Source organism: Halichoerus grypus, chromosome 1, assembly GCF_964656455.1.
Source record: "Halichoerus grypus chromosome 1, mHalGry1.hap1.1, whole genome shotgun sequence".
NCBI lineage: Eukaryota > Metazoa > Chordata > Mammalia > Carnivora > Phocidae > Halichoerus > Halichoerus grypus.
The window spans coordinates 70,348,647-70,373,548 of NC_135712.1; the positions used below are offsets into that span (position 1 = coordinate 70,348,647).

Here is a 24,902-nt window from a genome sequence, read left to right on the forward strand (position 1 = left end):
TAAGTCAATCTGATGGAGCCTGTCTCCCCAGCCACAGAGCCAGTCTTTGTACTTACTTCTAAACAGTCCCCTAAACAAAGAATCATGGCATTTTAGACCTGAAAGAAAACTCAGAAATAATCTGAGTTTGAACATTTTTACTTACATTTCACATTTTAGGATATATGAAATCCATTTTATATCATCTCATACATACATAACTGAAACAAGTTTCATGAAACAATACTTCCCTTACTATGTGAACACACTGAAAATTTCTATTGTCTTCCGTGAAAAAAAAAAATTTCAGGTGCTATCCATTAAATGGATTTCACAACCCAGTAATAGGATGGAACCCCTAGTCTAGTAAACATTAATCTAGTCCAAACTTCCCATTCACTGATGAAAAAACTGGAGCTCGGTCTTGAGGTAAGTTTCCCAGCCACAAGACGTTTGTCCAGTTAAACTCGGGTCTATCTGATAAGTCCCACCCAGACCCGTGTCCTTTACACTAAAGACCTTCTCCACCCGGTCATGACCGCTCAACCACAGCCCGTGCCCAAACATAACCCTGCAGTACCATGTCCAGTCACTGAGCCCACACTGTTGTCCAGGTCAGCCTGGCCGAGGTACTGCTCGTTGGTCAAAGATCCCCCCCCGCCGGCCGCTGCTTCATGTTCTCTTAGATCAGAGTCCCCGCACAGTCACTCTCTCGACCCCGAGTCTCCTCCAAGGCACTGCCTCATACTTTCTCGGTAATAGTCCTCTCGCAGTCTCTGCCTCGTGCTCTCCGAGGTCAGAGTCCTTTCGCATTCACTGCTCCTGGGTGGCACACTCCTCGCAAGCAGCTACATCTCGGTTACAGTCCCCTCGCTGTCACTGCCTCTGGCTCACAGCAGCCTCGTAACCCCTCCTCACACACCCCTCTCGCTGTCACTGACCCACTCTTCAGTCAGTCTCCTCGCGGTCCTAGCCACACAGTGTGTCCTCTGAGACAGCCGCAAGGAGATGCACACACAGGATCCTCACCTGCAGCTCACGCTCCCGGGCCCCAGTCCCGTCGGCTTTCTCCCAGGTGCCGCGTCACGGACAAGGGAAGTTGAAGAGGTTGCGGGGAGACGCCCGGGAAAGGCAGCTGACGGAACAGCGGGCCGGAAGTCCCGCCTGCTGCCCGCCCTCTTGTCAATCCGACTACGGCATTTCCCTGAAAACCACGACCCCTAACACAGTAGTTCCGCCGCCACAGAGGCCCCAGTGATGGCGTGGCTGAGCAGAGAACACCAGACGCAAGAGATGAGATGGCTGAGGGCCAGTCTCCATGCGGAACTGGACTCTGGGGCGAAGACGCCGCCTCGTGAGGAGATACGGCCGTGAACTGTCGCGCGCGCTCGCTGGCAGTCGGTCAAGATGCGTTAGGCCGGTGGCTCCCCAGCTCCGGGCCAGCCTCCCCCGGGGAGGGCCTGTCGTCTCCGGCCTTTTCATCCCCGTCCCCGGCGTCTGGCGCAGGGCAGGTGGCCGTGACGCCTTCCGCCGGAGACCCGTCGGCCTGCGGCCGCTTCACCACAGCGCCAGCTTTGCCCTACTTGGTCACGTAGGGAGAATTCATGTCCGTTAGCCCAGCCCTGTAGCTGGTCCCAAACCCTCGTTTCTGTTATTTCTGACCCAGGTTGGCTCACCGAAGAATGATCGATGGGAATCGACCGCGGGCCAGTTGAGCAGGAGAGCATTCAAGGGAGGCCGGCTGGTGGGAAATCACATGTTGCAGGGTGTCTGGTAAAGAGAAGAGTTTTCCTTTGCTAGAGTGAACCTTTGGAGGGGTCCCTTTTGACTCCATAGATGCAAGACAAGCAAATACCCAATGGGAGTTACGGGAGGGAAATGTGAAAGAACTTTAAATGTATTTATTACTATTTTTTTGTCTACATGCTTGACTTGAAAGTGGCTGAGAAGAAAAGTGGGTGGATACACTTAGGACTGTGCTGAGGAGCCCCCAGGGAGAAACAGGGTTTAAGTTGTAACCCTTTCTCTTTTGCATTTCAAATAATTACTTGAACGGCCTGGAAACTAGGGTGTTTCAGGTAAGGGCTGCTAGCTGGGGAAGACGCCAGGGACTACCAGGGGAACATCACTACAAAGAGAGTGGGAGCTTGGGTAGTAACCAGAATAATCTCAGAGTCTTAAGGGACGGCTGATTTCATACACAGCTTGGACACTGTCCCTAACACTACGGCAGACCCTGGAGAAAATGAATGTGCATTTAACCTAATAAGCTGTGTAAGGTGTAGGATGGCAATAGCTAAGCAGAAACTCTGGATGAGAGATAAAGACAACAATTTGAAATGTACAAAAAAACCTTTATGCACAAATAAATTCATCTCAGTGTTATTTATAATAGTGAAAAAATCATAAATAATCCCTTAATAAGGAAATGGCAACGATAACCAATGGTATTACGTAGTGGAGTAAGTGCAGCTATTAAATTATGCTTATGAAAATCATAATGGAAATAAAATGACAAACACTGCACATGACGTTATAAGAAGTGAAAAATCAGGGTACAAGATTGTGTATAATGATTTTTTTAAAACCCTGAAAATAAAAAAGCACTGGTAGAAAATATACCCAAATATTTACAATTGGTTATGCTTGAGCAATCAAAATACGAAGTTTCCCCACTTTCCAAATACAGTAAGAACATATTACAACAAAATCAAAACACTAAAATATAAGGCCTAAAACTGAATAGACTCAGCTGCCAAAATGCCAAATTATCTTTATTTTGTTGAGATATTTAACAATATAAAAAAATGTATATTTCTTCATGGTCATATTTTTACCCAACTTTTCAAAGATTCAATAGTAGAAACAGCCGAATGCCGCTACAACACAGAATAAACTGTCCTAAAAAGCAAACAAAACAGAAAACACACACAAATCCAGAAGGTTATTAGTACTAATGAAGGGCTAAGGGCAGCAAAGGCAATTGAAATGAACATCATCTCAGATCTTTGCCAGTTTTCAATCATGAAGGTTTTTTCCTTCTTCAATATACAAAGGATTTCCAGAATATAGCTATAAAGTTGCTTGCTTCAGGGTAACTACAAAATTGCCTGCTCAAAGGGTAGGATGGGTAAAGAATTAGATTTTCTGAAGGTAGAAGTAAAATGCAAACTAATGAGCTTTATGTAATTTCATATTCATAAAATAAGTATTTCCATTTTTCCTGATTTATCACAGAAATAACAATTATGAAATGCTTTGAGTTTCTTGGAGTAAATGCATAACTATATTATAACATCACAGATAAAAATAACAGCATCTTGGGGTGCCTGGGTGGCTTAGTCAGTTAGGCATGGATTTTGACTCAGGTCATGATCCCAAGATCATGAGATGGAGCCCCACATTGGGCTCTGCGCTCTGCAGGGAGTCTGCTCAAGATTCTCTTTCTCTCCTTCTGCCCCTCCCCCTGTGCATTCTCGTTCTCATTCTCCCTCTCTCTCTTTCTCAAATAAATAAATCTAAAAAAAACCATAACAGCACCTTGTCATAAATTCTGGGTAAGGGCAAATGGTCTCTGGGTGTTTGTTCTTAACTGATAAAATTCATTTATCTATCTTTTAACTCAGAATCACAAAATGCTTTCCAGATCCCGGTTCAACTTGTTAAAACACTTTTTAGGTAATTATTACAGGAGTTCCACCTGCCTCAGTGACTCCGTTGAGACCAACAAATCTCATCTCCAGCCTGGTACTACTTGGAGAAAACAAACTCAAGTACCTGCTTACTAACCAAAGCAAAATTCTTTGGTTAAGCCCAGGTCCCTGCCTGCTTGGGTGGGAGAACCATGAACTGTGTTCCACAACAATGCTATCTATAGTGAGAAACTTGTTTTTGTTTTCGTTTTACTTTCCAGGCCCTTTGGACTGATACTTTTGTAAAATACAATAAAAATTAGTAAGTAGGAAAATGGGATGAAAAAAGAAACATACAAAATATAGCCTAAACTTTTTACTATTAGATTTAATCAATATAAAATAACTTTGTCAAATTCCTGTAAGAGTTTCTAAACTCTTACACTATTTATGCACTTCTCTCATGAAGGATCTGTAAACACACAGCTCAAGGACTGGCACTGGTCTGTGGATCCCACTTTGGCTGTTCTACAGCACCGCCCAGAGCTCTCCATGTCCGTCTTAATCAAAATTTTATCCCTCGCACCTCCAGGGGAGGCTGGCACCTAACGGGAGCTCAGAATATTTGCTGAATGAATGAATTGCATTGTATAAGGACTCAATAACTCCAAAAAGCAGGAAAAACCATCACCTTAGCTTGACCCTTCCCCTAGAGAGCTGATAAATGGGATTTACATAGTACTTCCTACTCTTCAGCCCTTGATCCCTAAGGGAGTTGAACATAAAATGAAACTGGTAGGACCACAGAATTTTAGAGCTAAAAGGTGTCTTAAGATCATTAACATAAGCAGCTTCCAAACCTGGCCGTAAGCATAATCATGTGGGTAACTTTTTTAAAAATTCAGAATCACTGATTTAACACCAGACTTATTTGATCAGAATCTACTTGAGTAGGGTCTTGGCATCTGTATTTTAAATAAGTTCCCCAAATTATTTTTCGGCAGCCACAGCCTTCTTTGGGAAAATCTAGTACAGCTTCCTAATGTTACTGATACAATCAGAGAAAAGTCTAATGACACCTGAAGTCATTCAATTAGAAAGTTACAGAGCTGGAAATGGAACCCCTCTCCTAATTAACTCAACCAAGTTTCTGTTCTATTCTACTATACTTTAATTCTGAGTCTACTAATTCACAACCTAGGAGCTTTTGGATAGAGAAAGGGATCATCTCTGGAAGCAAGTATAACAACATATGATTAAAATATATAAAACATTCAGCCAATAACAGACCAATGTTTAAATGAAATCTTTTTAAAAATTTCTCTTTATTTTTGCTTAGTTTTGAGAAATAGCTTTAAGATAAAATAATTTTATTACTGAATGAAAATCACCTTTGCTCATGAATCCCTGCCACCCCAATTTCTGTTCTTTTTTTTTTTTTAAAGACTATTTGAGAGAGACAGAGCACAAGTTGGGGGCAAAGGCAGAGGGAGAGGGAGAAGCAGAATCTCTGCTGAGCAGGGAGCCTGATGCAGGATTCGATCCCAGGACCCTGAGATGATGACCTGAGCCGAAGGCAGACGCTTAACCGACTGAGCCACCCAGGCGCCCCCCTGCCAACCCAATTTCGTTAGAGTTAGCCAAGTGCCACACGTCTGTTAGCACTAAACAATATGATATTCTCAAAATCAAACTTGTGAAGAGTTATATCATCTGTACACCTACAAGTCTCCTCGCCTATCAGCAGCACATTAGATTTCTTCTGCTTTAGTAACACAGTAAAAGAGTAAAATCATTTCATCCAGAAGGAGTCTAAGACAGACATCTAAAATTAAAGTGGCCTTATATCTTAATAATATTAATTTGACTTGGAATGTCCACATGTCCTTGGAAAGGAAAAAAAGGCTTCCAAATAGACTTACATTCATGAAAACGTCGTGAGTGTAGTTGTCAGTGTCAGCATCCCAGAAACAGCGAGCAGCCATGCTGAAAAGTCAAAGAATGAAGAATTATAAATAATATAACAAGGATATGACCTGTATCTATTTGCCATGAGCAAAAGTTTTCCTTGATACATTTTTTTTAATTTAAATTCAATTAGCCAACATATAATACACATCACTAGTTTTTGGTGCAGTGTTCAATGATTCATCAGTTGCATATAACACCCAGTGCTCATCAGATCTCATGCCCTCCTTAATGCCCATCACCCAGTTACCCCTCCCCCCCCACCCCCCTCCCTTCCACAACCCTCAGTTTGTTTCCTGGAGTCAAGAGTCTCTCATGGTTTGTCTCCCTCTCTGATTTCTTCTTATTCACTTTTCTTCCCTTCCCCTATGGTCCTCTGTGTTATTTCCTTGATACATTCTTTTTTTTTTTTTAAAGATTTTATTTATTTGACAGAGAGAGACACAGTGAGAGAGGAACACAAGCAGGGGGAGTGGGAGAGGGAGAAGCAGGCTTCCCGCGGAGCAGGGAGCCCGATGCGGGGCTCGATCCCAGGACCCTGGGATCATTACCTGAGCCGAAGGCAGACGCCTAACGACTGAGCCACCCAGGCGCCCCTCCTTGATACATTCTTATAGATCAGTGCTTCCAAACCTTTTCACAGGTTGGCACACAGAAAATCCTATTCGTACAGCAGAATATACTGGGTAAACTAAAAGGGACTGGAATCACAGATGTAACTGGAGGTGACAGCCCAGGGACTCTTAACAACCTCAGACTCTGACCAGCTGCCTGACAGCTTAAGGGGTCAATACCTTGAGTCTTTGGTATTTTGGGTGGGAAGCTGTTATAGATTACTTCAGCCAAGATATTTCTGTGTAACTTTTAGAGGGAATAATACCTAAGACTTACGACTGAAATCCTGCACAATAATATAAAAAAGTAGGTCTGGAAAGGACCCAATAGATTATTTAGTCCAACGTAATTATTTTGTAGAGTTCCAAAAAAGAAAGGGACAAACTCTGAACTAGAACTCAATCTTCTAACTAGTTCTAAACCCAGTATTCTCTCTACAGAATTGCTACACTACCTCTGAATTCTCAAATTAGCGATTCTCTCCCCAAATCATGCGTAAGAAAGAATGTTAGGCAAAATAAAAGCCAATTAAAAAATGGAAACAGGGGCGCCTGGGTGGCTCAGTTGTTAAGTGTCTGCCTTCAGCTCAGGTCATGATCCCAGGGTCCTGGGATGGAGCCCTGCATTGGGCTCCCTGCTCGGCAGGAAGCCTGCTCCTCCCCCTCTCCCTCTCCCCCTGCGTGTGTTCCCGCTCTCACTGTGTCTCTCTCTGTCAAATTAAAAAAAAAAAAAAGGAAACAATTTATGGGGCACCTGGCTGGCTCAGTTGGTGTAGTATGTGACTCTTGATCTTCGGGTTGTGGGTTTGAGACCCATGCTGGGTGTAGAGATTACTTAAAAATAAAATTTTTAAAATAAATAAATAAATAATGGAAACAAATGCACAGTAGTAAGTGGTAGAGGAAATCATGGTATTTCATGGCAATGAAATTCTATGCAGCCATTAAAGAGATATTTTACAAAAAACTTACAAAAACGTTTACAAACTTCACAAAAAATGAAAATACGTTCACAATACAATGTTAAGTGAAAAAAGTAATTACAAATGTTTTACATTTTTATTAAATGTATGTATGAGTCATCATTAACATTTATTGAGCACTTATTTTGTACCAGCCACTGGTCTAAGTGCTTTACATGTACATGTATTAACTCACTTAATCCTATGAAGTACTATTTTTTAAAAAAGATTTCATTTATTTACTTTAGTGAGAGAGGGAGAGCAGGGAGAAGAGCAGAGGGAGAGGGACAAGCAGACTCAGTGCTGACTGCAGAGCCCTACATGGGGCTGGATCCCACGACCGAGATCATGACCTGAGCCGAAATCAAGAGTTGGCCACGTAACTGACTGAGCCACCCAGGTGCCCCTGTGAAGTCCATACTATTATTATACCCATTTAATAAATATGGAAACTGAGTATCAGAGAAATTAAGTAAACTTGCCAAGGTCAAATAGTGACAAAGTTTGGTTTTGAACCTAAGCAGTTTAGCTTCAAGCTATAAAGATACACATATATCATAATGATATTGGTTCTTTTTTTTTGTTTTTAACTAGGCTTCATGCCCAGTATGGAGCCCAACATGGGGCTTGAACTCACAACCCTGAGATCAAGACCCGAGCTATCAAGAGTTGGACATGCCTAATTGCCTGAGTCACCCAGGTGCCCCCAGTTCAATTTTTGAAAGTGTCCTTTTTTTTTAAGTTTTGCATAGAAGAACTCTCCCATCCTAATATTTCACATATTCTTTTTTTTTAAGATTTTATTTATTTATTTATTTATTTACACAGAGAGAGAGAGAACACAAGCAGGGGGAGTGGGAGAGGGAGAAGCAGACTTCCCACGGAGCAGGGAGCCTGATGTGGGGCTCTATCCCAGGACCCTGGGATCGTGACCTGAGCCGAAGGCAGACGCTTAATGACTGAGCCACCCAGGTGCCCCTATTTCACACATTCTTAAGTCAAAAAAGTTCCACCTATTTCCAAACTGCAACAGTAACAATGTGAAATAAAATTAACCTACTTAATTTATCACCAAGTATTTATTTAGCAACTACTGTATGTCCAAAAAGAATAAAATCTGTCTTAATCCTCAATCCCCAGTTTAATTAGGTGAAAAAAATTAACACACACAAAGAATAAGATAATGTACAGTTGATGCTAATTTATAGGTTATCAGGATTCAAAAGAATTGTAAAGCCTGTCTAGTCCAAGTCCAAGTCGTGTAACATTTGAACGAAATTTGTAGATGTGCTACAGAATTTAGAGAATTTAGACAGGAGAAAAAGCCAAAAAACACTTCACAAAAGGAACTGGTACTTAAGCTGAGTAGAACCAAGTGAAGGCAGGAATATAAAAATTTACTTAACAAACATTTGTTGAGGGTCTATTACATATGAAGGAAAGTGCTAGATGCAAATGATACAAAGATGCATAAAACACAATCCTTGCCTTCAAAATGCAGTCTATATTTTATACCATTTGCCAATAAAAGGAACCAGGGCTCCTCAGAGAAATGACCAATTCCGGGTGTAGGGCTAGAAATGTGTAAGATAAACCTGAGACTTCTGGGTCACACCCAAAGCCTGGGCTATACAGGAAAAAAAAAAAAAAGCTATATTTAAGTATATATATTTGTGTCAAAAGGACTCAGAAGTATGATGGAACAGTTTGTAGCAGGCCAATATTCCCACCAAGACTAATTAGCAAAGCTGGATAAAATGAATCAGAATGCAGCTGAAGCAAGTAAGACTAGAGTAACCAAAATTCCAGAGAGAGGTGAACTGCAAGGAGATAAGCTGATATCCTGCATCGGAATTCTCCCTGGGGCATTTGCCAAATCAAGGCACAGGATTAGAAGCTAAGAATCCAGGCTTTGCCCAGCTAGAGAACCAATTACTCAGGGAAAAAGAAACCAGCAAGACTGCAGGCAGGGGCGCCTGGGTGGCTCGGTCGTTAAGCGTCTGCCTTCGGCTCAGGTCATGATCCCAGGGTCCTGGGATCGAGCCCCGCATCAGGCTCCCCGCTCTGCGGGAAGCCTGCTTCTCCCTCTCCCACTCCCCCTGCTTGTGTTCCCTCTCTCGCTCTGTCTCTCCCTGTCAAATAAATAAATAAAATCTAAAAAAAAAAAAAAAAAGACTGCAGGCAGACTTGCAAGGCTAGGGAGATAAAATTGGAGACTTGAGGGACCAAAAGAAGAAAGTAGAACTGAGCCTGTCACACGGTAGGTTTTCCCCTCAAGACATGTGCGGAGTTCTGAAACTGAAAGCCAAGTGTGGTAGACAAAATAATGGCCCTCTCAGTCCTAATCCCCAAAACCTGTGAATAGGTTACCTTATATGGTAAATAAAAAGTTTTACAGATATATGATTAAGGATCCTGAAATGGGAAAAGTATCCTGGATTATCCGGGTGGGTTCAATGTAATCACAAGGGTCCTTATAAAAGAAAGGTGGTGGGAGAGTCAGAGAAATATTTGAAGATGCTATGCTGCTGGCTTTGAAGATGGAGGAAGGGTTTATAAGCTAAAGCATGCAAGCAATCTCTAGAAGCTGGAAGAGGCAAAGGTGGATTCTCCCCTAGAAGCTCCAGAAGGAATGCAGTCCTTCTAATACCTTGATTTTAGCTGAATGAAACCCATTTTGGATTTATGATCTCCAGAAATGTAAAATAATATTTTTATATGCCACTGGGTTTGTGATAAATTTTTTTAAGTTTATTTACTTATTTATTTATTTATTGTCATCTCTACACCCAATGTGAGGCTGAAACTCATAATCCTGAGATCAAGAGTCACACTCTCTTCCAACTGAACCAACTAGGTGCCTGTGATAATTTTTTACAGCAGCAACAGGAAACCAATACTCTAAGGAAAAAACTTTGAAGTAAAGAGTAGTTTTATACTGAGGAGACAAATATAAAAGTCGGTACCTGATGGGGGTGGGGTCTCAACAAACGTTCCAGGTTCTTAGTTGAAAGATCTGGAGGGCTACACTCAAGAAAGAAGGGTGAACTGAAGGTAGAGGGAGCCTCAAATCCAAATTGCCACCTAACCTCAACTCTGCTTAGTACCTGACTGGATTAAGGTAAGCAGCCCATAGTCTACCTGAATGGAAAAGGAAAGCGTAAACTCTCTCTGGAAGAAAATAATATTATCTGGAGGTTCTACAATTTTTTGACACAACGTCCAAGATTTAAACCAGGCACGCTGAGAGACAGAGTCACCTAAAGGATTACCAAGAAAAAGAAAAATCAATGGAAACAGAATCACACATGATCCAGATACTAGAATAAGCACACAATGACTTTAAAATAACTGCTATGGGGCGTCTGGGTGGCTCAGTCCTTAAGCGTCTGCCTTTGGCTCAGGTCATGATCCCAGGGTCTTGGGATCGAGCCCTGCATCGGGCTCCCTGCCCAGTAGGGAGTCTGCTTCTCCCTCTCCCTCTGCCTGCCGCTCTCCCTGCTTGTGCTCTCTCTGTGTCAAATACATGAATAAAATCTTTGAAAATAAAATAATAAAATAAAAAAATAAAATAAAATAAATAAAATAAAATAATAAAATAAAATAAATAATAAAATAAAATAACATAACATAAAATAAAATAAAATAAAATAAAATAACTGCTATGACCAAAATGTAAAAAGGGAGAGAGGAAGGATGAAGAACATAGATAAAAAATCATTTCACTGGCCTCCCTGACTGCAACTGGCGGGCCCAGGAGGTGAGGCAGCATGCCTGGTGCTACAGGGTGGTGGTCAGAGCTGTGACCAGAGCATTTGTGAAGGGCACAAAAGCGCAAAGCCTGAAGAAGAGGAACATGAGGACACTCTGGATTAATCGAATTACAGCTGCCTCCCAGGAACACAGCTTGCAGTACCCAGCATTCATTGTCAATTTAATTAAGTGCCAGGTGGAGCTCAACAGTAAAGTACTTGTGGATATAGCCACCTGTGAACCAAAGACTTCTAAATCTTTGGCTGCTTTGGCCAAAAGGAGGTGACAGGAAGGATTTGCTGCTGTCTTGGGCCATCAGAATGAGCCTGAAAACATATTTTCCAGAGTGGTACAGGACCACTGAAGGGGGATTCCAATACTGCCTGCCCTTTGCAGTTGCGTGTCTCAGGAAAAGGTTTTTTTCCCCCCCGATGATCACAATAACTAAAACAGGGGCTAAAAACTATTTGTCAACCGTATGTAAGTTTGATCAGCAATTGTCTTAATTTACATTTTGGTAACAGACATGAAAGAAAGGCCCCTTTTTCCCTCATTGGGACAGATTCGGAAATCTCTTACACAAATTCTTAAACTCATGCCTGGGTGCCTCAGTCGATTTCACTAGAGAATCAGAATCTACAAAAAAGAATTAAATGGATATTCTAAACCTGAAAAACGTAACAACTGATATTAAGAATTCAGTCAGTGGATTGAATAACAGATTAGACACAACAGAAAAGAGAATTAGTCAACTGAAAGACAGGTCAATAGAAAAATATCCAAAAGGAAGCACAGAGAGAAAAAACAAAAACTCAGAGAAGAGCATAAGCGACATGTGGAATACAGTAAAAAGAGCATCTCAATCCAAATACAGGTAATTGGAATCCAAAAAGGACAACGGACAGCAAACAGAGCAGAAGCAATATTTAGCAAGTTAATGACCACACCTAGTGCCCAAATGTTAGTTTCTAATGCCATTCTCCAATGAAATGAACCAGAGCTCCTTGGGAAAATGGCTAATTATAGGGCTGGGGCAGGGAACGAATAAGATGAAGCATCTTTTAGTGCCAGTAAGTAAGGAAGTGCTCAAAAAAACCCACAACAGGGGCATCTGGGTGCCTTAGCTGGTTAAGTGTCTGACTCTTTTTTTTTTTTAAAGATTTTATTTATTTATTTGAGAGAGAGAGAGAATGAGAGAGAGCACATGAGAGGGGTTAGGGTCAGAGGGAGAAGCAGACTCCCTGCCAAGCAGGGAGCCCGATGCGGGACTCGATCCAGGGACTCCAGGATCATGACCTGAGCTGAAGGCAGTCGCTTAACAAACTGAGCCACCCAGGCGCCCCAAGTGTCTGACTCTTGATTTCAGTTCAGGTCATGATCTTGGGGTCATGAGATCAAGCTCTGTGTTCAGTGTAGAGTCTGCTTAGGGATTCTTTCTCTCTCTCCCTTTCCCTCTACCCACACCCCCCCACACACTCACGCTCTCTCACTCTCTCTCTCTCTAAAATAAATAAATCTTTAAAAAAAAAAAACCACCCCACAATAGTTGGATATACCAAAGGGACACAAGAGGCAACTGAAAGAGCGGCCAATGGCCGAAGTTTGGAACATTGAGCAATAAATAAATAAGGTAGTACTAGATTATAATCTAAAGTATAAAACTCCCGAGAATAAATAAATAAACAAAACAATTAGCAAATGCAAGAATGTAGGAAACTTGACAGGACAACCCAATTTTTTCAACAATTAAATGGCAAGGTAAAAAAGAAAGAGAAAGAGAAAGAAAATAATAGATTAAAAGAAATTTAAGAGACGTATCAACTAAATGCAGTGTGTGGCCTTTATCTGGATGCTGTTCTGAACAAATTGTAAACAGAATATATAAACACATAAATACATACACACAAATACACATACATACACATACACAGTTGATCCTTGAACCACTTGGGTTTGAACTGGTCCACTTATATGCAGATGTTTTTTCAATAAATACAGTACTGTAAATATATGTTCCCTTCCTTATGATTTTCTTAATAACATTTTTTTCTCTAGCTTATTGTAAAAATATAGTATATAATATCTATGTAAAATATGTGTTAATTGACTGTTTATGTTATCAGTAAGGCTTCCAGTCAACAGTGAGCTATTAATAGTTAAATTTGGGGGGAGTCAAAGCTATATGCATATATAAAAAGTTATCTTTGACTGTGCGGGGGTTGGCACCCCTACCCCCCACATTGTGCACAAGAGTCAACCGTATATGAGACAAATGGGGATATGTGAACACTAACTGAACATTGTATAATATTAAGGATCAGCAATATTTTAGATGTGATGATATATTATTATGTTAAAAAGGGTCCTTATACTTTAGAGATATTGTATACTGTTGTATTTACTAATGAAATGGTATGATGACTGGAATTTGTTTCAAAATAATCTGGTGGGACAGGGACAGTAGGTACAGGGGACAGGGACAGTAGGTACAGGGGACAGGGACAGTAGGTACAGGGGACAGGGACAGTAGGTACAGGGGACAGGTATAAATAAAACATCCGTATGTGCTGATAAACTTTGAAGCTGAGTAACAGAAAACATGGGAGTTCTTTAGTCCCTGCACTTTTGCACATGCCTGAAATTTTAGATGATAAAAGTTTTTAAAAAGGAGGGGGGGTGGGCTTGAATGCTATGCTTTAGAGTTTGGCCTTATCACGTTTAACAAAGTGAATCATAACCAGTTTAGGGAGTTTATATTTGACAGGGTTTAAAATAAACTCTAAAGAGTTTCTGGAAAGAAAATGAGGTTATTTCTGAAAGACTGGTCTGGTATACAAAATGAATTGTAAAGGAGAGAGACCAGAGTCTGGCAATGATGATAAGGGGCTGCTAAGTAAGCCTGGCGTCCAGATTACAGTGCATGTAGTGGGAGAGAGTAATGGCTCAATACGACAAAAGAGGACTTCAAGGTTTTAAGCCAGAGTTAATAGAACCTTTGTAATACTGTGAAAGACAGAGAAATTAAAATGGCAGTCTGACTAAAGGAGAAGGGAGAAGAAATTTGCAACTGCATTTGAACATGTTGAATCTAAAGTGATAAGGTAGTAAAGTATTTCTTTATGTCTTTGAGGTGAGAAAATCTCCTGAAGCCTTTTGACCAAATGGTAGGGGGCACCATGTAAGAAGTACTGTGCCAGAAGTCAGAAGGCCAGGCTCTATTAGTTTATCTGACACCAGCCAGATACACACTTTGGGGCAAATCATACTCATCCTCAAAAGTGTCATCCATAAATTAAGGGGAGTAGACACTAGAAAATACCCATAATCCCTTCCAAATCTAACATTCTGTAGTAAAAATTCTCAGTGATAATATGTACAAGGTATTTTTAAAATCATTTAACAAATACTTTAATACTTTCTTATAAAATATTATACTCAGTACTGTTTGCAAAGGGAAACAGGAGATTAACAGTTGGGCATAGGGAAAGATGGGAAATACACATTTTGAACTCACCAATACATGAACAACAGTTTGAGGTCATGAGAATGAATGAGCTCATTGAGAAAGCATTGCAAAGAGCAGAAGAACAAGAATTGAGCCTTGAAGAAAGCTCACAGCTGGCGATGTAAGGGAGAAAGAAGAACCAGGAAAGGAAAGAGTTAGAAAAACAGAAGACAAACAAGTTAGATAAATGACATCAGGGCCAAAATAAAGTGGAATGAATATTAAGAAATAGAAGCGCAGGAGGCTCCTGGGTGGCTCAGTTGGTTGAGCGTCTGCCTTTGGCTCAGGTCATGATCTCAGGGTCCTGGGATTGAGCCCTGCATCAGGCTCCCTGCTCAGCAGGGTGTCTGCTTCTCCCTCTGCCACGTGCTTGCTCTCTCTCTCTCTGAAATGGGTAAATAAAATCTTTTTTAAAAATTATTTTAAAAAAGAAATAGAAGCCCAGGCCAAGAACAAGAGCTAAGAAAGGACTACTAAATATGCTAATAAGGAGGTCTCAGACAATTTTAAAGAAATTAATTTGGAATGATAGGAACAAAAACCAGGCAAGAAGGAATTTAGGGGAAAAAAAAGAAGGAATTGAGGAAGAAACATATATACATACTGCCATACTCGACTTAGGAGCATATATACATAAACCCTAAAACATCTACTGGCCTATGAATACTACGAACAGTGAGTTACCTTGAGGAGCTCACCCACACTGTCAACCACACTGTTCAGTGCCAGGAACTTTTTGTTTCACAGCTGCATTTTGTTATACTGTCCTTTCCTCTCAGTCTTACAAAGACACAATCTTACTGGATTGTCAGGAGGATGAATACCTAATAAGAAACATTTAAGAATAAAAACAAGAAGGAAAAACCAACTACTCACAATACTCCTTCACCTCTTTGTTCTCCAATCACTACTTGTACCACCATTTTGTATCGGTCAAATCCCATTTCTAGAAAGAAAAATAAGAAAGTTATCTATAAGTAAAAATGGTAAAGTTATTTAATGAAGGTAAATTTGCCTAGAAACGGACATAGGCATTCAGTCCACAAGCACTGACTGAGTAGGATGATAAGCTTGGGAGTCAGAAAGACTTGAGGACAAATCTTACTTTGGTAAGTAAATCAGTCAGCTTGCCAAGTGTGTAACCTTAGATAAGCTGTTCACCTTTTTGGCTTAAGTCTTCCTCATCTGTTAAACAGGAATATTATTACCTACCTCCTGGGGGATGTTGACCTTAAAAATAAAACTTGTCAGTTATTTTACCAGCAAAAAAAAAAAAAAAAAAAATATGGGTTTATTCAGGAAGGGCAGAGAATTGTAATTCAGGACATGAAAGCTATAGCAAGGGGCGCCTGGGTGGCTCAGATGGTTAAGCATCTGCCTTCGGCTCAGGTCATGATCCCAGCGTCCTGGGATCGAGTCCTGCATCGGGCTCCCTGCTCAGCGGGGAGCCTGCTTCTCCCTCTGCCTCTCTCTCTGTCTCTTATGAATAAATAAAGTCTTTAAAAAAAGAAAGAAAGAAAGAAAGAAAGCTATAGCAAAACCATAGGCAAGTCCAGAGAACAAAGGAACAAAGAAGCTGATTCTTTTATAGAGGAAAGGAGGAGGTTGGGAGGGCTGTTATAAACAAAAAGTCTATTGAAATAAACCAGGAGTTGGAAATGTAGTGGCTTTTCACTGCCTGAATTGTGACAGTCTCTCATTGGCAGGGCTGTTGCCGGGCAAGGAGAAAATCTCTCTTCCTCCTGCTGGGGTAATAAAAGTATAGGCTTCTTCCTGTTGGGTTGATAAGGAGTTGAATGGTATTAGTGCTCCCCCTTCTGGCCTCCCAACTCCATTTTAGTGAAGCTTCCCTTTACTATTTTCACAAGTAGTATGTACAGCATCTAGAACAGTATTGATACATACTAGTTTCTCAGTAGATCTCAGCTTCCTTTCTCTCCTACTCTAAGTCAGGTACTGGTAGGGCCTCAAAACACAGAGAAAATAAGACACTCTTCTTGGGATACCTGTGTGGCTCAGTCAGTTGAGCGTCTGCCTTCCGCTCAGGTCATGATCCTGGGGTCCTGGGACTGAGTCCCGCATCAGGCTCCCTGCTCAGTGGGGAGCCTGCTTCTCCCTCTGCCTGCCGCTCTCCCTGCTTTTGTGTGCTCGCTCTCTGACAAATAAATAAATAAAATCTTTAAAAAAAAAAAAAAGACACTATTCTTGCCTTAAAGAACACACAGTAGCTGGGAAGGCAAACACGAAGAATAAAATGAAAAAGCAACATATTAATAATTCCAAGAGTAGCATGTACAAGGTACATAGGAACACAGAGCTGGGCAGTGGGGAAGGGATGACCAGAAGATACTTCTTGGAGGATGTGATAAATGAGCTGAGTCTTAAAAGACAAGTAGGAATTTACCAGGCGGACAATGTCTCCATTCTACGGAGAGAGAATAGTATGTGCAAAGGCATAGAGTATGGGGTATTTAGAAAACTGTAAGCTGTTTAGTAAGGGAGAAAAGAAAACAACAACATAAGATACTGGAGTATAATGGTATGGCCCAGCAAAACTCTTCTGCTTCCCCAGAAACTATACTGCTAAAGCAGCAAAATCCTGAAAATTCTCACTAACACCAAATCTGGAGAGAAGAAAATTGAATGGGCATCTTTATCTTCCCCCTTTTCTAACCAAGGAACAGTGTAAACAGTTGGGGGGGGGGGAAGGAAAGGAAATGGACAAAGCTAAAACATAGCCAACTCTCTCTGATCAAAGTAAAGGCTCCAGGATTATACAGTAAATTAGGCAAACAATTTGAAGACTACAGCTCCCTTCCCAGGTGAGACATGACCCTTAATTCAGGATACTTAACAAAATCTCAGGAGACGGAGCCCAAAACATTGCAACAGCTTCACGGAGCTTCCTCCTTTCTCTACCCATTTCTCTTCCTCCTTTTCTGATACCCATGCAGCTAGAATATTAAAGACCCAGCCCTTCAATTATAGTTCTGAGGGAAAAAAAATAAAATAATCTCAGATATGCTGGGAGAGTACAAAAGAAATCACCCAAACCATGTCAGAGCAATTATGAAAAGAGCAAATGAAAAGATCTGAAAACCATACCACATCAGTGTAAAATGGAAAGAAGCTGACTGGCAATATGCAAAAATGCAGAAAAACAAACAAAAGAATAACAAGAAACAAACAAAATACTGTTTAAAAGACAAAAACAAAAACAAAAAAACCCCCCTCAACCTAGGAGATAATATAAATCAAGGAACAAAGAGAAATTCTTCACAACTGATTCACAGTATAGAACAACATAAGCTCATAAATTCAACAAAATAAGAAGTCAATCAGATTATAAGCAACAGAAAGATGAAAAGGAAGATCACAGCCCTAAGATAAACTGAATACTCACACAGTATCAGTGCAGACCTAATAAATTAAAAATGACAAGGGACAGAACAGACACAAATGAAAATTGAATTACTAGCTTAAGATAATCACAAGTAAATATCAAAGGAAAGGGAAGAAAGTATGGCACAGAAAAGCTAATAGATATGGAAGATAAAGATGATTCAACATATCCGTATTTGTTGTCCTAAAGAAGAGAACCTAACGAATGGAACAGGAAATGTTTTCAGAGATACAAGAAAATTTTCCTAATTTGGAAAAAATAAAATCCACAGGTTGAAAGATATAAAACGCTCACTATCAAGTGATATTCTAAAAAAGCTATTGAGCATCAAGGTTAAGGATGGGATTCTTTAGGCAGAGGACATCAGGTGGCCTTAGATTTCTCTACAGCAACATTCAATGCCAGAAGACAATGAAACAAAGTCTACAACATTCTCAGGAATATGTTATTACCTCAAAATGTTATATTCATCCAAAATATATTCTGGTTTAAAGGCAAAAGGCAGACATCCTCAAACATGAAAGAACCCAGAGAAGGTAACATTTCTGAGCCCTTCCCGAAAAAACTTAGAACAAAATCTCATCGGGTAAGAACTGAACCAAAATAAAGAACTCATCAATGCGAATGGCATGATAAAAGGATTAAATAGTGAGCAATCTTCCATTTAAATATAGAATGAATGCAAAAAAAATACATGTATATACACAGAATGAATGCTATACCACTAGGCGAAATAGGTCTATAATATCCCATTGTTATTAAGGTAAATTTATTTATCTGTATATAAACATAGAAAAGAGGTCTGATATGATGTTCACCTAATATTAATGGTTATCATTAAATATTGATATTTAATGTGGTGGTGGCATGATTTTCTAATTTTATTTTTCTACACTGTTTAAATGTATTTATTATGGACATGTATCTTTTTCACAATAATTTTAACAGTGAATTTTCATTAAAAAGTAAAAATAGGGGCGCCTGGGTGGCTCAGTCGGTTAAGTGTCTGCCTTCGGCTCAGGTCATGATCTCAGGGTCCTGGGACCAAATCCCAAGTTAGGCTCCCTGCTCAGCACGGAGTCTGCTTTTCCCTCTCCCTCTGCCCCGCTCCCCACTCATGCTCTCTCTCTTTCTCTCAAATAAAAAAATCTCTTTAAAAAAGTGAAAATAAAAATGCTAATACACAAGCAGTAGTTAATTCTGGGTGACAGAAATACACAGAATTACTATTTTCTTCTCTGTACTCTTGTATATTTTTTAATTTCTAAAAATTAAAACAAATTAAGAAAAAGAAAAAAAGTACACCAAAATATTAAATAGTAACTACCTTTGGGTAATGGAATTTTATATAATTTTAAAAAATTAAATGTGTACTTTTCTAGATGGCCTAGGTTAGTAAAACGAAAACATATTACTATTACACAGACATTTTCTTCCCTCCAAAGAATGTTCTATTTTTATTTTTATTTTTTATTTTTTTTTAAGATTTTATTTATTTATTTGACAGAGAGAGACAGAGCGAGAGAGGGAACACAAGCAGGGGGAGTGGGAGACGGAGAAGCAGGCTTCCCACGGAGCAGGGAGCCCGATGCGGGGCTCGATCCCAGGACCCTGGGATCGTGACCTGAGCCGAAGGCAGACGCTTAACGACTGAGCCACCCAGGTGCCCCAAAATGTTCTATTCTTAAAAAGGCAGATAGAAAGGACTTTTCAATCGCTCGGCATCAGGGAAATCCAAATCAAAACCTCAATGAGATACCACCTCACACCAGTCAGAATGGCTAAAATTAACAAGTCAGGAAACGACAGATGTTGGCGGGGATGCGGAGAAAGGGGAACCCTCCTACACTGTTGGTGGGAATGCAAGCTGGTGCAGCCACTCTGGAAAACAGTATGGAGGTTCCTCAAAAAGTTGAAAATAGAGCTACCATATGATCCAGCAATTGCACTCCTGGGTATTTACCCCAAAGATACAAAAGTAGGGACCCGAAAGGCTACGTGCACCCCGATGTTTATAGCAGCAATGTCCACAATAGCCAAACTGTGGAAAGAGCCAAGATGTCCATCAACAGATGAATGGATAAAGAAGATGTGGTGTATATATATACAATGGAATATTATGCAGCCATCAAAAGGAATGAGATCTTGCCATTTGCAACGACATGGATGGAACTGGAGGGTATTATGCTGAGCGAAATAAGTCAAACAGAGAAAGACGTGTATCATATGACCTCACTGATATGAGGAATTCTTAATCTCAGGAAACAAACTGAGGGTTGCTGGAGTGGGGGGTGGGGTGGGAGGGATGGGGTGACTGGGTGATGGACACTGGGGAGGGTATGTGTTCTGGTAAGCACTGTGAATTGTGCAAGACTGTTGAATCTCAGATCTGTACCTCTGAAACAAATAATGCAATATATGTTAAGAAAGAAAAAAAGAAGAAGAAGAATGTAGCAGGAGGGGAAGAATGAAGGGGGGGGGAATCAGAGGGGGAGAAGAACCATGAGAGATGATGGACTCTGAAAAACAAACTGAGGGTTCTAGAGGGGAGGGGGTTGGGAGGATGGGTTAGCCTGGTGATGGGTATTGAGGAGGGCACGTTCTGCATGGAGCACTGGGTGTTATGCACAAACAATGAATCATGGAACACTATATCTAAAACTAATGATGTAATGTATGGGGATTAACACAACAATAAAAAATTAAAAAAAAAAAAAAAGAAAGGACTTTTCAGATGGTAGAACATTATTAACAAAAGAGGGGAACCTGGGTGGTGCAGTTAGTTAAGCGTCTGACTCTTGGTTTCAGTTCAGGTCATGATCTCATGGTCATGAGACAGAGCCCCACCTCCAGCTCCACAGTCAGCTGGAGTCAGCTTAAGGACTCTCTCCCTCTCTCTCTGCCTCTCCCCCCTCCCCAGCTGGTGCACGTGCGCTCTCTTGAGCTCTCTCTCTCTAATAAATAAGTAAATAAATAAATAAATCTTTCAAAAAGAGAGAGAGACAGAGACAAAGAGAACAGGGAGAAAAAGCATGAGGTGTGTTCTATAGATGTAGAGAGTTTAGCAAGGGTGGAGAGTTGAGTCTGGTGACTAGTTAAGGACTCGGCTGGAGAGATGGGCTGAGGTCAGAAAGTGAGGGTATCAATGACAGGCTAAGGATTGAGATGTTGGTGAGAAAGACAACCAAGAATGATGGGAGAAAGGAGCCCTTGTAACTTTACGTCTTTTCCATACTGGAATTTCTCAGATAGTGCATGCATACAATGTTCTATTTCGTATCTTTAACTTTCCCACTATCTGCAAAAACCTACATGAGTTAAAAGTTACCAAATAATTGAGAAGACTAGACACTGAAGAAAAATTGTGTTTAAAAGAATCCACAGCTTACGCCCATTATTTAAAGATAGAGAAGGAGACAAATGAATAAAACTGAATGTTTGAAGGGAACATATTTCTAATTACCACCACAATTACCTTTCAATTTGTCTTTAATGGTTTCTGATAAGTGTTTTGTGAGCTGAGGCATTTCTTCTGGAGAGTATTCAGCATTGGCCAGTTCCTCCTTAAGCACAGCATGGATACATTCTTTAACCACAGACGGTCTGAACCTAAATGAAACAGTTTGAAACATCTAATTGGTAACTCCAAAACTTCAATTTACCTTCACAGCTCAACTGCCCCAGCTTTTTCTCCCTAGAACAATTTAATTCTTCTTTTTCATACTTTTTATTATAAAAATGACATACACAACTTAAGAAAACAAGTTATATTCCTGATTTATACCTACAGCCTGGACCTTTCCCCTGAACTTCAGACCACACATTCCAACACGTATTCCATCTGGATGTCTCATGGACGACTCAAAAGGTCATACATCTAACACTGAACTTCTGTCTCCTCTCTCCAAAACTACATTGGCCAATGGTAACTCCATTCTTCCAGTTGCTCAGGCCAAAAACCTTGAGGTCAGTCTTGTTGACTTTCTCTCTCACAAACTACATCCTGGTTCATGAGCAAATTTTATCAGTTCTACCTTAGGAATAATCTAAAATTCAATCACTCACCACCCCACTGCCACCAGCTTGTTCCAAGCTATCATTACCTCCTGCCTGGATTACAACAGCTCCACACAAGTCTCTCTGTCTCTGCCTTTGTCCCCATATCCTGTGGGACATAGCAACTAGACTGGTCCTGTTAAACTATATGTTGGATCACAGCACTCCTCTATTCAAAATATCCCAAATGCCTGGGGCGCTTGGGTGGCTCAGTTAAGCGTCTGCCTTCAGCTCAGGTCATGATCCCAGGGTCCTGGGATCAAGCCCCACATCAGGCTCCCTGCTCAGCGGGGAATCTGCTTCTCCCTCTCCCTCTGCCCCTCCCCCCTGCTCATGCTCACGCACTCTCTCTCTCTCTCTCAAATAAATAAATAAAATCTTAAAAAAAATTCCCAAATGCTTCCCACCTCACTCAGAGTAAAAGCAGCATCCTAACTGTGACTTGCATAGCCCTATATGACCTACCCTATCACACTCTCTGATCTTGTTTTCTACTACTTTTCTGCTAGTTCTCTCCACTTTGGTCACACTGGTCTTCCCTATGTTCTTTGACCACACCAGGCAGGACAACCTCAGTGCTTCTGCATTTGCTGTTAACCTCTGCCTGAAGTTCAAGTCTCATTCTATATGCATAGCTACCTCCCTCACTTCTTTCAAGTCTTTATTCAACAGTTATTTTCCCTAGCCACCTTCTCTAAAACTTCAAATTGCCCTCCTACCACATCACTTTATAGCTCACTTCCTGGTACTCATTACTATCTCATACACTATATAGTTCACTTATGTATTTATCTTGTTTGTTGTCCTTCTACCCAGCTAGAACATAAGCTCCATGAGAGCAGGGATTTCTATCTGCTTTGTTCACTGTTATCTCCCCATTTCTTAGAACAGCACCCAGCACATAGTAGACAATAAATACTTTTGGAAGAAATGGATTACTGAATAAATGAAGACAGAGAAAAAAATCTCCCCTAATTTCACCACCCTAAAATACATTCACATTTTAGTTGTATTTATCATTTTCTTGGCTATACATTCTCTCAGTTGATTTGTCTATTATGTACCAAGTGACCAGGATGTTTCAGGTTTTGAGCTTATAATGTGGTATAATATTTGGTAGCCCTAGTGGTCCCTTCTTACTTTTTTTGGTTGGAAGGGGTTCCTTTTATTAATTTAAATTCTGAAGCAACCTTTATTACTTTTTTTTTTTTAAGATTTTATTTATTTATTTATTTGACAGAGAGAGAGACAGCGAGAGAGGGAACACAAGCGGGGGCAGTGGGAGAGGGAGAAGCAGGCCTCCCGCTGAGCAGGGAGCCGGATGCAGGGCTCGATCCCAGGACTCTGGGATCATGACCTGAGCCGAAGGCAGACGCTTAACGACTGAGCCACCCAGGCGCCCCAACCCTTATTACTTTTTAATAGTATTTTCTTTGCTCTCTTGCCTGGTTATTCTCACAGATGAACTTTAGAATCATCGACAAATTTCCAGGATTTGATCTGTTCTAAAAGGGGTTTTCCTATTGACAAATGTACTATATCTTAAGGGCTCTACCCCTTAAGCGTTTCTCGTTTTCAGCGAAATGTCAAAAGTTTTCTTCAAACAAATCACAAATAATCTCATAGGATTATTCCTACATAATATGTTAATTTTGTTCTGCTTTTGTTCTGTTTTACAACAGAAATGCAGGCAAATGGCAATCTATGCATTTAGAAACTTTTACCAAGATAACTGAACATACCTTTGTTTTATGTCCATTCTACCCACCAGAAAACTACTGCATGAAATTTTTTTATCACATTCTAACCAAAGTTCCTGGCTTCCAGTATATGCCAAGCATTTGATTCAGCAATCTGGTTTCGAGCAACAGAGGGGCTTTTTTTAATTTAATTTTTTATCTTGTGAAAATAAAGGGAGTGATGGGCCCTACAGCCCTAGCGGACTGTCCTCTGCACTAGACTGTGTACTTTAATTCTGGGAAGGTATCGCGGCGGTGGGCCAAGAACATCCATATGATACCTGGGTAAGACTTTGTATGCATACACGTCCCGTTCCCTGCCGAGGAGTAAGCGTATTCTGGCACACGTATGCACACAGTAACCCTCGAAAATGGCTGAACGGCACTCAATGCCAGGCGCTGCTTTACTGCTCTTCTCTGTATTCCACCCATTTCTTTTCCTCTGCTCACGTCCCGGCCAGGGACTCCTAGAGCCAACCATTCCCACTGCGCTAGCCTTAGGCCCTCCCGGCGCCCTAACACTGCAACTGCGGGTCGGGTCCTCAGATGCCCAGAGCAGCTAGAAGCTCAAGAAAGATAGCAACCCACCTTCTCGCCTCGCCCCTCGTCTCCAGCCCCGGCCCGCCCCCTCCCCGACTCGCCCCTACGTCTCCAGACCAGCCCCACCCTCCTTCCTTCCCGGCTCTAGTCCAACCCAGTACCTTCCTCGGTCCCCCAGCCCGCCCCATCCTCTCCAGCCCCGCCCCGCCCCTACCTCCCCAGCCCCGCTCCGCCCCTCCCCCAGCCCCTCCTTTCCCTCTCCAGTCCCGCCCCGCGTCCGTAGCCCGGCCCCTCCGCCCCAGCCTGCCCCACCTCCAGCCCCGCCCCTCCCTCTCCAGTCCCGCCCCGCCCACCCCGCGGGTCCTCACCCCCCCCCCCGCACTTTCCCGACGGGCAGGCTTGCAGGCGAGCTCTGCCCCCCTGACCCAGCGCTCGTAGGACGCCCCCACCACAACCCGTCCGTTACCCGCCTTTGCTGGAAAATGGGCCGCAGAATATAGGTATTCTCGGACTCCGCTGCGTTCTTCTCAGTCTCAGGCAACCCGTCGGCTGTGCCCATAGAGAAGGACGCTGGGGTGGACGAAGTCATGGCTAGGGCTTCTTAGCTTGGTGTATCGCGATGAAGGCCTGGCGGGTTGCAGCAGGGAGCTGGGAAACCGTCGCCAGGGTAACAGGGCCTCCCTGGGCCCTGTGTGTCGCGGCTGCGCGCTCCCAGCCGAGCGCACCCCACCCCCGCGCCTGCGCACCAGCT

The 24,902-nt window shown here is 41.6% G+C and overlaps 2 protein-coding genes across 6 annotated transcripts in view; both read right to left on the reverse strand.

Annotated features, from left to right (window-relative positions):
• Positions 1-15,318, reverse strand: part of PCYT1A (phosphate cytidylyltransferase 1A, choline) — a 62,085-nt gene extending 46,767 nt beyond the window's left edge. Inside the window, exons 1-2 of one of the 5 annotated variants that reach the window (XM_036071882.2) lie at positions 15,290-15,318; positions 5,534-5,597 (exon numbers count right to left, since the gene is read on the reverse strand). The gene's annotated coding sequence lies outside the window, so the exon portion shown is untranslated. The other 4 variants (XM_078067365.1, XM_078067356.1, XM_036071891.2 and 1 more) reach the window with 4 other exon arrangements.
• Positions 2,733-24,897, reverse strand: DYNLT2B (dynein light chain Tctex-type 2B). Its single transcript, XM_036071985.2, has 5 exons — positions 24,622-24,897; positions 21,292-21,425; positions 15,290-15,359; positions 5,534-5,597; positions 2,733-2,880 (listed from the first exon to the last, which is right to left on the reverse strand). The coding sequence occupies exons 1-5, from the start codon at positions 24,738-24,740 to the stop codon at positions 2,833-2,835; spliced, it is 435 nt and encodes a 144-aa protein (XP_035927878.1). The 5' UTR covers positions 24,741-24,897; the 3' UTR covers positions 2,733-2,832.
• Positions 24,898-24,902: the final 5 nt, after the last annotated feature.

Bases quoted from the DNA above. Each gene is read 5' to 3' on its own strand.
- DYNLT2B (XM_036071985.2), bottom strand. From the start codon at position 24,740: ATGACTTCGTCCACCCCAGCGTCCTTCTCTATGGGCACAGCCGACGGG. The intron at 5,598-15,289 runs GTGAGTAGTTGG...TTGACTTTTCAG, and splicing joins CAAAGAGGTGAAGGAGTATT to CATGGCTGCTCGCTGTTTCT. The intron at 2,881-5,533 runs GTAAGTCTATTT...TTTGCTTTTTAG, and splicing joins CTCACGACGTTTTCATGAAT to GACAGTTTATTCTGTGTTGT.